The following is a 15,546-nucleotide window of genomic DNA, read 5'->3' on the forward strand; positions in this document are numbered from 1 at the left end:
ACAAATCTCTTTGGTACAAGCTTCATAAATATAACTTCTTATAAACCTTATAACTACTCTCAACAATACTTAAAAGGATCTTGTTTCTAGCAATCTTTTACACTACTTTGCGTAAACAAAAACTAAATATAATTAGCTGAATTTGGTTGATATAACGGGCCCAGATTTGCTAACTCATGCTAAAATAAAATAATAAATATTACCAGTATGGCTATTTTTTATTGAACTAGGCTAAAACAAAAATAAAATTTGATACGTAATACGTTGGTCGATATAATGTCATCACGGTAAAATAAAGTATATTATATATTCGGTTTAAAATAATATAATATTCACTCAGAGCTAAAATAAAATTAAAAATAAACTAAATGTAATTAGCTGGTTGATATAACGGGTCTGAGACTAAAGTAATGTGTATTATTGATCTACGGTAAAACTAAAATTAAATTAAAACTAAAGATAATTCGTATATTATTGAGTCGTGTTAAAACAAAATCAAAATCTACCTAATTCGCTGGTAGGTGTAACGTAGGGTTCGAATAGTGGGAATACCCTAATAGCCGAAATATTAAAAGTTTGGTAGTAGATCATTACACCACAAACAACCTATTATAACACCTAAAAAGTGTGAATAAAGGTCAAAAACGTTGCTGAAAGCGAAGAAAATGGCTATGGTAACACTTTTTCAAAAAATAGGACCGTAACTAATATCAGCGCTACCATAGGGGTCTATGGTAAGACTTTATCAATTTTTAGTAACACCAGAAAAAGTGTAACTATAGGACATCTATGCCTACACTTTTGTTATTTTGGTAACATTAAAATTCTTGTAACTATAGAGCTATGGTAAGACCATTATGGTATTTATTACATCACATTTTGTGTAACCATAAGACCTATGGTAACACCCTTTAAGCTACTATAAAACTAAATTTTGGAAAACAAATTTATCAATAGCTACAGCTTGTTATCTATAGCAACACTTTTATATAGACCTTTTATGCTTTTACCTACACTTTTAAATCTTTACCAACAATTTGTTTTATATTTACCAGCAGAGAATAAGTACAATTTATATCAATAGCTACACTTTACAGGACTCCTTGCCAACACTTTATGAGGAAAAAAAGGCAATATAATGTTTGAAAATAGAACTTCCCCATTATAAATTTTACCAAACATTCATCAACAAAACACAATTCAACAACCAGAAGATCATAACAAAGCAATCAGTTCGAAGCCAACCAACCACCAAACATACCAAAATAAGTACTGGAAACTAAAACTAACTTAGCTAGATAGGTACCACATCAAGATCATGATAATTCTGGCCAGGTACAATATAAAACCAAAAGAGAGTTAACTACATAAAGTATTACTAATGATCAGACTTAAATGACTCTGCTCCTTCTGACGACTTTTCGGACTCTGCTGTTGCTTTTGTCAAATTATCGGACTCAGTGAGGTTGATCTTCAAACATGGATTCTGCTCTTCCAATTTTTCATCATGTCTCGAAACTTCAGTTCAAGTTTTTCATCCATTTCTTTCTGAATTTTGTCCTGGATTTTTGCATATTTATGATCTTGAACCGATAATGTACGTGTTGTTCCTGATGAAGTCCCTGATGAAGCCACCTTTTGTTGCTTTTCCTGTTTTTTGTGAACAAGCCTTTCAATCAGGTAAGATGGGTTGCGCTCTTTGTCACTATGAACCAGGTTATTAGCAGCCTCAACACCTTCGGTCTATAGAGCTTTTTGGACTTTGGCCCATAAAAATACGAAATCAGAGCTCATAATATCCGCAAATAAGCCAAAAAAAATAAAAATTGATGTATGAACTAATAGACTGACTTTGAAATTAAATTGAACTAGAATACCAGAAAAAAGGACTTAAATTTTTTTTGTTAACCTCGTCATTCAACTCATCTGGTATCTTGTACTTGCAGTTCTCATTTCGTTTACGTGTCTCCACATAAATATCAACATCAGAAATTTTTAACAGCTCTTCTGCTTCATCGTCATCAATACGGATGGGCAATTTATCAAGTTTTTCGAGCAGCTGAATTCCAAAAATTAAAATAATAATTCAATATAGCAGAAATTTAAAATAATTACCCAGGAAAATTAGAATTAAACAAAGTGAGTGAATATATTTACCAGGTTGTTTGTAACTTGGGAAAAGTCCTGCGCCCCGTGGCATGTGGCTCTCTTACTTTTTTATGTGCTTCGACATTCCTTTTTGTTGTCTCATGTGGGAATAAAGAAATCAAATATTAACGTATTTAGTGACAGTGGGCACATAATAAGGGAATCTAGAATTAACACTTTATACCTTCACTTTTTCATCACCCCAATAAGTTAATAGAATCTTCCAGTTTTTCAAGAGAAACGTCCTTCGGCCTATGCTTCAACCTCTCCTCATCTGTAGCATACTTGGTGTAATAATCTCGCTTAATTCGACTTTGGTTGCTCCAAAACTGTTCACTCATGGTTGTAAAAACCCATGATTTAGACTCTTCCGGAATGATAAACTTGTCCTGCAAGAATGTTACATAAACTGCATAAAGAAAAACACACAAAATATGAGCACAACAAATAAAAAGGCATGAAATTAAATTACTTCACCTTGACATACTCCCACAGCAGTTCCTTTTCGGGAACTTCATGCCAACTAGCACAGGTAAGAGAAACAAATTGCCTAAGAGTTGTCCCCAAAAAGTTGCTCAATTCAGCAGTTGAATTCTTCCCTCCACACGATATAGGTTGAAATTTATCGTTCAAAGTGACAATTTGTTTCTCAATGTTGTTACGAACACAGTTTATTTTGGTATTTCCTCTTTTTCTTTTTGAAGCTTCAATAGGTGTATCTCCTAATCCTTGTAATTATCAATTAGACTAACAAATTATTATGATATAACTAATTAACAGTCATGATTATTTAGCAAAAAAAAAATAGTCTAACATGATGGAATTAAACCAAACATGATTAAATGAAAAAATTTACCTGGTTCAGACAGTGTTTGTTGCGTTCCAGACTCTCCCTCTAGGATCTCCTTCTGAATCTGTAGTTTCTCACGCTTTCACAATTGATTATAGGCAACCATGGAACCAGGACCAAATTTTAAATCTTGTAGCCTTTCTTTTGTAGTAGGAACAAGTGCATCATTTTTCTATCAAAATGCAATTAAAAAATTAAGATGCACCTTGTACAAAAATTAAAATGCATCGTAATCTATTGGTTTGTTAGTTTTTATTTTATATTTTAAATTATAGTCACACACAATTTTTAAATTTTAATCATAATTGCCTTAGTTAATTTTAATCATAGTTTTCACACATAGTAAATTAAGATGACCTTGTACAAAAATTGTTTTAAATAGGATTACCTCTGCAGGAAGTGACTCCAAAGCTGTTTCCTTATTTCTGATAATCATCCACCAATTTTGCAGCTTGGCCACGAGTTCTTGGCCCACTAGTAGTTCTCCAAGGTACTCTCTATCTCTTGGTATTTTTATTTTTCTACATTTTTTGATAATTAGTACGATATCATAGGTAGTAAATATTATGCATGAAATTAGAACAAATTTCAAGGAGATGCATGAGATGCAAATATCAAGGAGAGTATTAGCTTCTACCTTTGAAGTGACAATATCATCCTCATCATTCTCACTTTCTCGAGCAGGATCATTACTTGGAAGGTAATCACTTTCACCCGCATCTTCATTAACTTGCTTCAATTTCCCTTTTTTGTTTTTCACTAACTGGCTTAGTTTGGAGTAAACCAAGGGCAGCAAGCTTCTCTTGATTTTCTGCAACATTCTTATTCCTCCGCATTTCATACTCGTTGCATCCCTAACCTTCAACTGGCTTTACCGTCTCTTTACTTTCTCCGAATTCTACTAAACCAGCTTGTCCAGCACCAGTTCCGCTTCTATCTACGTCATTCACTACAACTTTTAGACTTGGTTCCCCTGTTCCACGATTCGCATCTTCATCGCTGGACTGCAGTTTTTTCTTGTGACTGATCTTCATTCCTTCTCAGCATTCATGTTCTTCATTCCATGTGTTTTCTCAGCATTGATGTTCTGTAGTGTCACAAAAGTCCTCTTCTCGGCATTCGTTTCCTTCACTTTAGAGGGCTGGACTTTGGCCTTACAATCACGTGCGGCTGCATTTGCTTCATTGAAGGCACATATGGATCGACATTGGTGTCAATGTAAAAATCAACTTCTGCTCTCCCATTAATGACCTTAGTTACACCTCGATCATCTTTTACAAGCTCCCAGCCTCTGTGCTTGATGTACACACCTCCAATCTCATCATATTATAGGTCCTTAACAAAATCCATCTTGGTTAACAAACTTGCGAAATGGATTGAACCCATCAGTAGCTAAACCCAATCTCATATTGCGAGATTCGGATGAGAAATGTGGAAACTTGGCTTCCATAGTCTGCCAAGCTTTAGCATCAGCTGGATGACGTAACTTCCTATCTTTCTTTCATTCAACCACATGCCAAACCATTTGTTTACTAAAATCTTTGCACATAAATAGTCGTTGGAGTCTTGGGATAAGCGGAAAATATTGCATTACTTTTACGGAAATTTTACTATTGTCATCGTTCGCTTCTTGTGCCTCGCCTTTCCACCTTAAAACACCGCAAGTTTTGCAAGAAACTTTATTTTTATTCTCCCCCCAATAAAAGATGCAGTCATTCGGACATGTATCTATCTTCTTGAGTTAAGGTCTTGGCTTTTGCCATGGTTTAAAGGTCTTGGCTTTTGCCATGTTTTGAATCCGTCTGGAAGTTTTAAGTCGTGTTTCCTCAATTTATCTTTGCAGTTTTTAATCCTTAGTTACATCTTTTGAGTCTATTTTTTCATAAATGAATCCCATGGAGAATATTACACAGGCAATGTACGAAATTAGTTTAGATGAAGACGATGTTGGAGGCATATCGTTGGAAGACGGCGAAGATGTTACGCCCACAGAACAAATGGGGGATGCAAAGTTGTGTCTGGTGGGGAAATTTTTAACAGAAGGGATCTTTGACTTCACAGCAATGCAACATACTCTGGCAACGTTATGGAAGCCAGGTAAGGGAGTATATATTAAGACTGTGGAGGCCAACTTGTTCTTGTTCCAATTCTATCATGTAATTGATCTGAACAGAGTAATAGAAGGAAGTCCATGGTCCTTTAACCGGAAAGTGTTGTTGATAGGACGTATGCCTGATAACATGAATCCTCGGTGTGCTCCCTTGGATACAATCGATCTATGGGTTCAAATACATGATATGCAGCCAGGTTTTATGTCGGAGAAGGTACTGCAGGAGATTGGAAACCAAGTAGGAAGGCATATTTGCTCTTGCCCAAGCAACTTCAAAGGTATATGGAGAGAATACATGCGTATAAGGGTTACCATTGATATTAAGAAACCATTAAGGAGTAGAATGAAAGTTCGTAAGTCTGGAAATGAATGGAGTTGGATTACTTTCAAGTACGAAAACGTCCCGACATTCTGTTTCATATGTGGAATCATCGGGCATGGAGAAAAGTTCTGCAGCAAGATCTTTGACACACCAGAAAACGAATTGACTAGGCCATATGGTGTTTGGATGAGGGCTCAACCAAGAAGACAGAACAATTTGATAGGCTCGAAATGGTTGAGAACTGGTGGGGAAGGTATGACGGAATCATCAAGGTCTTCAGTCAATAATCCGGCATCGGAGAAGTTTGTTCGTACTGAGATGGTAAGCCCGGAAATTACGGGGAATGATAAGGGAAGCAAAATAATAAGGATGGGATTGCAACAGAGCGATACGATGGGCAACAAATCAGGGAATTCAAATAGTGGAGATAATGCAGAGGGAGGGAAAAATAATACAAGTGTCAAAAGTATTATTTTAGAAAATAAAAAAAGAAGAACAGATTGTGAGGGAGAGGATATCATGGGAATAAATACAGAAATTGAGCAAGTATCGGACAATGACAGCATGGACCAGGATGGACTTAATATTGGGCCAAAAAACGGATTTATGGCGGGTTCCGAAAATCGGGCCCGCCTAGGATTATGACGACTTTTAGCTGGAATTGCCACGGGCTTGGCACCCCGTGGGCTTTACAATTCCTAAAGGATCAATTGATCCAAAAGAAGCCCAGTATTATATTCCTTAGCGAAACGTTGTGCAAAAAAGAAAAGGTAGAAAATGTAAGAAAGCAAATAAGGTTTGAAGGAGCGTTTGCAGTCGATTGTCAAGGCCAGGGAGGTGGCTTAGCTATGTTCTGGAGAAGCAAAGAGGACATCACCTTACAATTATATAGTAATAACCACATTGACGTGGTTGTAAACATTCAGGGTTGGCCCCCCTTTAGATTAATGGGATTATACGGTGAGCCTAAAAGGTCGAATCGGAGGTCTACTTGGGATCTCATTAGACATTTGTATACGCAAATGCAGCTCCCCTGGATATTAATTGGTGACATGAACAATGTCTTAGGGCAAGCTGACAAAAGAGGAGGTCCGTTGTATCCGTCATGTATGATTAATGGGTTTCAGGAAGTTCTTGATGAATGTGATCTACATGATATGGAATTACAAGGCTATCCATTCACGTGGGAAAGGGGGCATGGCACAGACAGTTGGGTTGAAATTAGATTAGACAGAGCTGTAGCTTCAAGTTCTTGGTTGAATTTTTTTAAGGACGCAAAGTTAGTCAATCTCGAGGTGTCAACCTCAGACCATAGTCCTATATTGTTGGAACCAGTTGTTGCGAGTCTAACGCCAAGAATTAGAAAGCAAAAGTTTGAGAACGCTTGGCTTAGGGAACCAGTATGCAAGTGTATAGTAGAAGATTCGTGGCAGAGAAATCAGAATGAGGCTATACAAGTCAAATTAAGCAGATGTCTGGAAGCTGTGTCAGCTTGGGGGCAAGACTTCACTGGCAACTTTAAAAAGAGGATTGACAAGTGTAAGAAGATCATAAGAAACACGAAAGGGCGAAGGGATAGAGAAGCAATTCAGAGAAACCAATGTGCCAACAAAGAGTTGTCAGAAATTTTCACCCAGCAAGAAATTTTCTGGAAACAAAGGTCGAAGCAACTATGGTTAAGGGAAGGGGATAAAAACAGTAAAAATTTTCATGCTACAGCTCGAGCCAGAAGGAAAAATAACCAGATTCAATTCTTGCTAAATGATAGAGGAGAGCAAGTAGACTGGGAAGGAGGTCTGCAAGGAATGATGGAAGACTATTTCACTAATCTATTCACTGCAACAGAAACAAGCTGGCAAACCGTAATCAGTTGCATTGGGAGAAAAATTTCAGACGTACAGAATGAAGCTCTTCTGTCACCTATTGAAGAAATAGAGGTAAAGCAGGAGATTTTTCATATGCATTCTGATAAGTCTCCGGGCCCTGACGGAATGAGTCCGGGATTCTTTCATAAATATTGGAACACAGTTGGGGGCGATGTAATTTAAATGGTAAAATCCTTTTTCGAATCCGGTACTTTGAGCGATCAATATACGGACACTAATATTATCCTGGTTCCAAAAAAGAAAAATCCCCAATACATGACTGATCTTAGGCCAATCTCGCTATGTAATGTCAGGTACAAGATAACTTCTAAAGTGTTAGCAAATCGGCTAAAAGAGGTAATTGACCTGATTATCTCTGAAGAGCAAAGCGCTTTCATCCCGGGACGGATAATTTCAGATAATATTATGATATCATTTGAGATTATGCACTACATGAAGCGTAAAACTCGAGGCAAAAAAGGTTGGATGGCTCTGAAGCTCGACATGAGCAAGGCCTATGATAGGGTGGAGTGGAGTTATATAAGAGCGATGTTAAGTAAGTTGGGTTTCTCTAACTCAATTGTTGACCTTTTTATGCAGTGCGTTACTACAGCTCGATATAAAATCACCCATTCGGGCAAGGAGTTTGGTAATATAGTTCCTCAAAGGGGGTTGCGCCAAGGCGACCCTCTCTCTTCGTACTTATTTCTGTTATGCATGGAGGGCCTATCAGCACTAATTAAGAACTATGAGCAGCGTGGTTTGATAAAGGGAATCAGTGTAGCTAGAGGTGCTCCGTCTGTGACGCACATGTTCTTCACGGATGACAGCTATATCTACTGTCATGCCACTAGGGAAGAAGCTGCAAAAGTAATGGAGATTCTAGCAATTTTCGAACATGCATCTGGTCAAAAAATAAACACTAGTAAGTCTAGTGTCTTCTTCAGTCGTAATGTACAACAAGAAACCAAGAAGGCAGTGTTAGAAGTTCTGGGGTTTCATGAAGCTGGCTTGAACAGTTAATATCTCGGGCTGCCTAATTATATGAGTAAAAATAAAACGGCAGTTTTGGGGTACCTGAAAGATCGAGTTCGTAATAGAATTCAAAGCTGGGATGGTAGTTTATTAAATAAGTGTGGCAAAGAAATTCTTCTGAAGACAGTAACCCAATCAATACCCAACTATGCAATGTCCGTCTTCTTACTGCCTCTAGAAATGTGCGAGGATATGGAAAAGATGATGTGCAAATACTGGTGGAAATCAGGGAAAAAAGAGAAGAATATCCATTGGATGAGCTGGAAGTGGATGTGTGCTTCGAAGTTCCATGGAGGCCTGGGTTTTAGACACCTGCATGAGTTCAATGTTGCCTTACTGGGAGCAGGGCTGGCACCTGGTCACAAACCCAAATGGGTTGGTAGCAAGGATTTTCAAAGCAAAATATTTTCCAAATGACAGCTTCCTCAGTGCTAAGTTGGGAGCAAGCCCAAGTTTTGTATGGCGGAGTGTTTTGGCAGCCCAGCATATTTTAAGACAGGGTTTGGGTCGCAGGGTAGGAGATGGAAACTCGGTACAGATTCTAAATGAGCCATGGCTGCCGAGTATTGATAACCCGTACGTGTCAACGGAGAGTACAGATATTGAAGGTCATACAGTATCAATGTTGATGGCACCAAATGAAAGAAAATGGGATGAAGATCTAGTTAAGCATTTGTTTACTCAGAGAGATGTCAATCTCATTTTAGCTACTCCTTTATCAGACAACATTGAAGACAGTTGGTACTGGAGGAAGGAAAAGTCTGGGAATTTTTCGGTGAAGACGGCGTATACACTAATTCAAGAATCAAAGCCCATGGTAAATCAATGTGGCTCTTCTCGTTTCTGGAAACGGATGTGGAGCCTGACAATACCCCCAAAAATCAAATCTTTATGTGGAGGGCTGTAACGGGGTGTCTCCCAACAAAAGAAATGCTATGTATAAAGCAGGTGAGTATTAACGTAGCATGTGCTTTGTGTAATAGGGAAGCTGAGAGCACGAGTCATGTTTTACTGGACTGCTCTTTCGCCAGATGTTGCTGGGAAATAGTCGAGGTCTCTACAGATGATACTCCTCATACTTCTTTTACTGAATGGGCCCTGAATGTATTTGATAAGTGGGATGCTACTAAGCGTCAGATTGGTGCCATGCTGTGTTGGACAATCTGGAATTGCAGAAACAACCTAATATGGAACCAGAAAAGTACGGAAGTGCAGGAAGCCGTGTATTCAGCTAGAATGGTTCTTAGTCAGTGGAAAGAAGCTCAAGACAGGTTTTTCGACAAGTCATGGGGATTGTTAAACCCAGATGACGGTGATGAGCTATGGTCCCCTCCAAATGAAAATAAGACTAAGATTAATACTGATGCTGCGGTTTTTGAAGCTTCAAATAGGTATAGTTTCGCGTTTGCTGCAAGAAACCACAAAGGTGAATTGATTGAAGCAAGGTCCAGCTGTAAAGAAGGGTGTATTACTCCAGAGTGTGCCGAAGCAATGGGGATTAGAGAAGCTTTGAGCTGGATCAAAGACGAGCAACTGAAGGATGTAGTAGTTGAAACGGATTGTTTAGTTGCTGTCCAGGCAATCCGTGGCCGCGAAGCAATGTCATCATACTTTGGCATTCTGATTCAGGATTGCAGAAATCTCCTGAAGGAGGTAAAAAACAAAGGTGTTTACCTTAAATTTGTAAAGCGTTCTGCGAATAACCTAGCCCACGCTTTTGCAAGCTGTAGTTATTCTGTAGCTGATCGCATCTGGAGGACTAATGAAGTCTCTCAAGATATAATCCATGTACTCGAACAAGATTTGAAGTAATGAAAGTCTATTTTCTTCTTGGCAAAAAAAAAAAAAGAGGCGGGCATATTCATACCAGGAACAACCTTTTTTAACACCTGTAATAGCTCTCCGAATGCAGACTCGGTTACTCTGTTTAAATACTTTTAATGGTACAGCCTAACTAAAAAACTTAATTGCGATAAATTCTTGCAACCAGGGTAGAGGGGCTGTTTTCCATCATCGACAAGTCAATAAAATTTTTGGGCATCTGCATTTGGTCCCATGTTATCGTGTGTCACATCTAACATCTCATCAAGATTATCTCTGAATCCGGGATTTGGTTCGAAATCCATATTATCGGTTTTGTCTACCAATAAAGTAACATCATAAATCCACTTAACGAATGACAATGCTGGTCCACTGCATATCAGGTGACTCTCAACATCACCGGCAGACCACCAGAAGCGATTTTCACATTTACGACAAGGGCACTTTATTTCTTCTCCAGTAGCGTAATTGGCCATCGCTTTCTTCACAAACAATTTCACTCCATCGATATAATATTTGGTATACTTGGGAAGATTTAACTATTATTCCCAAACAATGAAACAAGAATTACAGAAGGGGGTTGAATGTAATTCTAGCTTTTTTTTCTGATTTTAAAAATATTCTAACTTAATATATAACTGTGTTTGATTTCGCAAGAAGTGCGGAATGAAAGTAAAATAGAAATCAAAACACAAGGCTTTAAAAATTTCTGGTGGATTTGAACTTATCCACCAGATATATATATATATATATATATATATATATATAAAGATGAGAACTCTGTGATGCTTGAATAGCACACAGCTGCTTACAAGAGAACTTATAGAATTACAGCGAGATTCTTAACAAATACAGCTTTATCTATCTCTCTGAAAAATTATGCTTACTTAGTTAGTTGTTCTACTTGCTAAACTTGGTTTATATATCCCCAAGATACATGATAAAAAGACAAACTAATAAGACAAAATGAATCTAGTCTAATATCATGCTTCTTCACTTCTCTTTCCAGCATCCTTAAATATCTTCAGTTTAGCATGGAAATAGAAATGCTTCTTTGTTCTCTAAATCCTGCTAACAGGCTGCCACATTCCAATTGCATACAATCAACGCATATGACTGTCAAATCACTATCAACTGCTCTTTTGAATTTGAACATCCGTTCAGACTTCATTGAATTATCCGTTGAAACTGTGGATGATCATCTATTGATACTTTGACTGATCATCCGGTGAAGCTTTGTAGATCATCCATTGAAGGTTTATTTGAGCATCCGTTGAAGCTTTGTAAATCATCCGTTGAGACTATTTTCTTGACAGTTAACTCCATTTCATTTATACAAGATTTCAAGGCATCATCTATTTATAATTAACCAACCTCTCTTGCATATTAATCTATTACTCAACATGACTTTAATTATTCTCAAAGGTCTAGTTCACTAAGCAATTTAAGTATGCAAAAATGTGCTACTAATCTTATTGTGCATAAGCTACTCTTTCAATGGATGCTGAAATGATCATCTGTTGAAAGCTACAAATTACACTTAAATAAAATCTATTAAGTGTTTTGTTCAAGTTATCATCAAGTACACAACATATTCCTAACATTAACCAAGTATGACCTTTCTCTGTCATACCTACCTACTATAAACATGTATACTATTAGCCATATAGCCTACATATATGATACCCTGCACCTAGACGCTCGACTATCATAACAGAGCAAGTAATTATGCTCCGTCGGCATTTGGATAATCATTTATCAAATAGTCTTGGGGGTTTATTTTTTTTACGTTTACCTAATTAACTAAATAAATTTATAAACAATATTAATATTAACCTAAACATATAGGAAATTAGCAGGCCTATCTCTGATCAATTACCTAAACTATAATCAATTACGGTACTCAACTATTCATAATAATCATATTAAGCTCGGTGCTCCTTTGATCCAACAGAATCAGACTACCTCTTATCAATCGCATACATGACATATTTTGTGTTTACAAGGCAATATTAATTTATAAACACAATAAATCATAATTCACAAAACATATATAAACTATTAAAAATAACCTAAATAAATAATCAATAATTAGCAGGCCTTAACATATATTTACTCTATTAGCAGGCCTAATTATATAGTCATAATTTATAAATAATATATTACAACTAATTACATGTCATCGATAGCAGTCATAATTTTGTGTCGTAGGTCACAAAATTGAAAGGATCCAAAAATCAAATCAAAACCAAAGCAATATATAGGAATAGGCCCGCTACACCTGTACCTATATATCTTATTATTATCTAGGCACGTTTTTTATATCTTACTCTAATTACTACTACTGTTACGGTATTACTGCTATTATTACACTTCTTATATTTTACTCAGAGAAACAATACTCAGATTTTACGTCATTTGGTCAATTTCTTATATTATACTTACTATTCAATTTTACATTTATCAAGAAACTTTTAACTTTTCACACTTGCAAAGGCCAGTTTTCCCATAATTCGCATTTACATGATTAACAGTTGCAATGCCTATTGAAGGAAATGCCTACTCATGTGTACAGACTTGAATATTTACAAAAATCCATCCAACATTCTTATAAGCAATATATTCATAGCATATATTTTTTTAATTAAAAAGTATAACAAGCAAATTATAACCCAAAAACACATAGCATATATTCATGAGTCTCATTCATATACTCATGAGTCTCATTCATCAAATTTGATTAAAAAAATCTACAAATATACTCATATATTTACACATCAAAATCTATAAAAAAAATCGGCAATATTGAAAGCATTCAAATCAGAACATGCAAATATAAAAAAAAAACATATAAGCCTATTTCAAAATCAGAACATGCAAACAAAAAATAGAGAGAAACCACATATGCATATAAAAAATAGAGGAGCATACCTAATATTATATTCAAGATTGGATTGAAACCCTAATTGAAGATCCAACAGAAAACCCGATTGCAAACCCGGATTGAAACCCTAATTGCAGCCCTGATTGAGAGTCTGACCCTGATTGTAGCCCTGATTGCCCTGAAGAGAGTCTGATTGAGAGTTCACATGAGTGGGTGGGTTCGAGTGTGTGAGTGGTGAGTTCGAGTGTGTGAAAGTGAGAGGTGAGATGATATGAGCGGCGAGAGTGAGACTTGTTAGGAATATATTGTGTACTTGATGATAACTTGAACAAAACACTTAATAGATTTTAGTTAAGTGAATTTGCAGCTTTCAACGGATGATCATTTTCAACATCTGTTGAAAGAGTACCTTATGTAACACTAAGACTAGTAGCACATTTCTGCATACTTGGATAGCTTAGTGAACTAGATGTTGTAGATTGTTCAAGTCATGTTAACTACTAGATTGATATGCAAGATAGGATAGTTAATTGTAAATATTAGATACCTTGTAATCTTGTGTAAATGAAGTAGAGTTAAGTATCAAGAAGACAGTCTCAACGGATGATTTACAAAGCTTCAACGGATGATCAACATAAGTCTCGACGGATGATCAAACAGAGTTTCAACGGATGATCGGACAAAGTTCCAACGGATGATCAATCTGAGTTTCAACGGATGTTCAAATTCAAAAGAGCAGTTACTAGTGACTTGACAGTCACATGCATTGGTTGTATGCAAATGGAATGTGGCAGCCTATTTGAAGGATTTAGAGAACAAAGAAGCATTTCCATTTCCATGCTAAACAGATGATATTCAAAGATGCTGGAAAGAGAAGTGTAGCAGCATGAAGTTAGACTAGATATAGTTTGTCTTATTATCTTGTCTTTTTATCATGTATCTTAGTGATATATAAACCAAGTGTAGCAAGTTGAATTGTATCCAACTTAGTAAGCAAAAAAACCTAGAGAAATAGATAAAGCAAAATATTTAAAGAATTTCTCTGTAGTTCTTTTGTTCAACTTGTAAGCAGCTGTGTACTATTTGTATCACAGAGTTCTCTACTTAATATATATCTCTGGTGGAAAAGTTTAATCCACCAGAAAGTTTTTAAATACTTGTATTTAATTACTTTGTGATTTGATTTCTGTTATATTCTTATTCCGCACTATTGCAAATCAAACACAATTATTTATTTGTAGAAGAATCATTCTTAAAATCCAAAAAGAAGCCAGAATTACAATCAACCCCCCTTCTGTAATTCTTGTTTAGATTGTTTGGGAATAACAATTGGTATCAGAGCAAGCTCTTGAAGAACAAAGAGTTTAAAGATCACAAAACTAACAAGATGAGCAAAAAGGATGTTGGAGTAAAGATTCCATTTCTGGACAAAGACAATTATTACCATTGGAAGGTGAATATGCACCTGCATCTCCTATCACAAGATGAAGCATATGTAGACTATATAGAGAATCGACATGTCCTTATGAGAGCTGTTCCAGGAAATGAAGCATCTGTCATAAAGCCTAGAGCAGAATGGTCTGATCCAGACTTTGAGCAAGTTCGAAAAGATAAAAAGGCCGTGAACATTTTGTTTAATGGTGTTGATAGTGACATGTTTGACAACATCATAAACTGCAAAACTGCTAAGGATGTTTGGGAAATTATTCAAGTTATATGTGATAGAACTGAGCAGGTAAGGGAAAAAATGCAACTCTTGATTCAACAATATGAGCATTTTCACAGTGAAGAAAGTGAGTCACTCACTAACATATTTAGTAGATTTCAAAAGCTACTAAATGCTCTAAAATTGCATGGAAGAGTCTATCATACTAAGGAATCAGACCTCAAATTTCTTAGATCTCTACCAAAGGACTGGAAACCCATGACAGTCTCACTAAAAAACTCTCAAGATTACAAGGAATTCACCTTGGATAGACTGTATGAAATTCTAAAGACCTATGAGCTTGAAATAGAGCAAGATGAAAATCTAGAGAAAGGAAGAAAGAAAGGAGGATCCATAGCCCTAGTTGCTGAGCAAGAAAATGAGAAGGAGACAAAGGTTGAAGCTATTAAATCTACACCAAACCCTAGAGTTTGTGAAGGCAAAGGAAAAGGGCTAGTAGCTGAACATGAAGACCAGCTTAGTCAAGATGACATGGATGACATAGATGAGCATCTTGCTTTTCTATCCAGGAGGTTTGCCAAGCTCAAATTCAAAGAAGAATTTTGGAGCAACCAAGTCCAACAGAAACATGGTTGATAAGTCCATATTCAAATGTTTCAAGTGTGGATTGGCTGGTCATTTTGCTAGTGAATGCAAAAAGTCTGATTCTGGTAAAAAGAAGTTTGAGGCTGTTGATTACAAACAGAAATATTTTGAGTTACTCAAACAAAAGAAAAGGGCTTTCATCACACAGGAAAATGACTGGGCTGGAGATGGATTAAAAGAGGATGAAGATACAAGCTATG

General features: G+C 36.4%; 1 protein-coding gene across 1 annotated transcript; it reads left to right on the top strand.

Annotated features, from left to right (window-relative positions):
• The first annotated feature begins 8,619 nt into the window (after positions 1 to 8,619).
• Positions 8,620 to 10,142, top strand: LOC141665702 (uncharacterized). Its single transcript, XM_074471689.1, has 2 exons — positions 8,620 to 9,116; positions 9,314 to 10,142. Exons 1-2 carry the CDS (start codon positions 8,620 to 8,622, stop codon positions 10,140 to 10,142), a joined length of 1,326 nt encoding a protein of 441 aa, XP_074327790.1.
• The last annotated feature ends 5,404 nt before the right edge of the window (positions 10,143 to 15,546 follow it).

This window comes from Apium graveolens, chromosome 6 (genome assembly GCF_009905375.1).
Source record: "Apium graveolens cultivar Ventura chromosome 6, ASM990537v1, whole genome shotgun sequence".
In the NCBI taxonomy this organism is placed as follows: Eukaryota; Viridiplantae; Streptophyta; class Magnoliopsida; order Apiales; family Apiaceae; genus Apium; species Apium graveolens.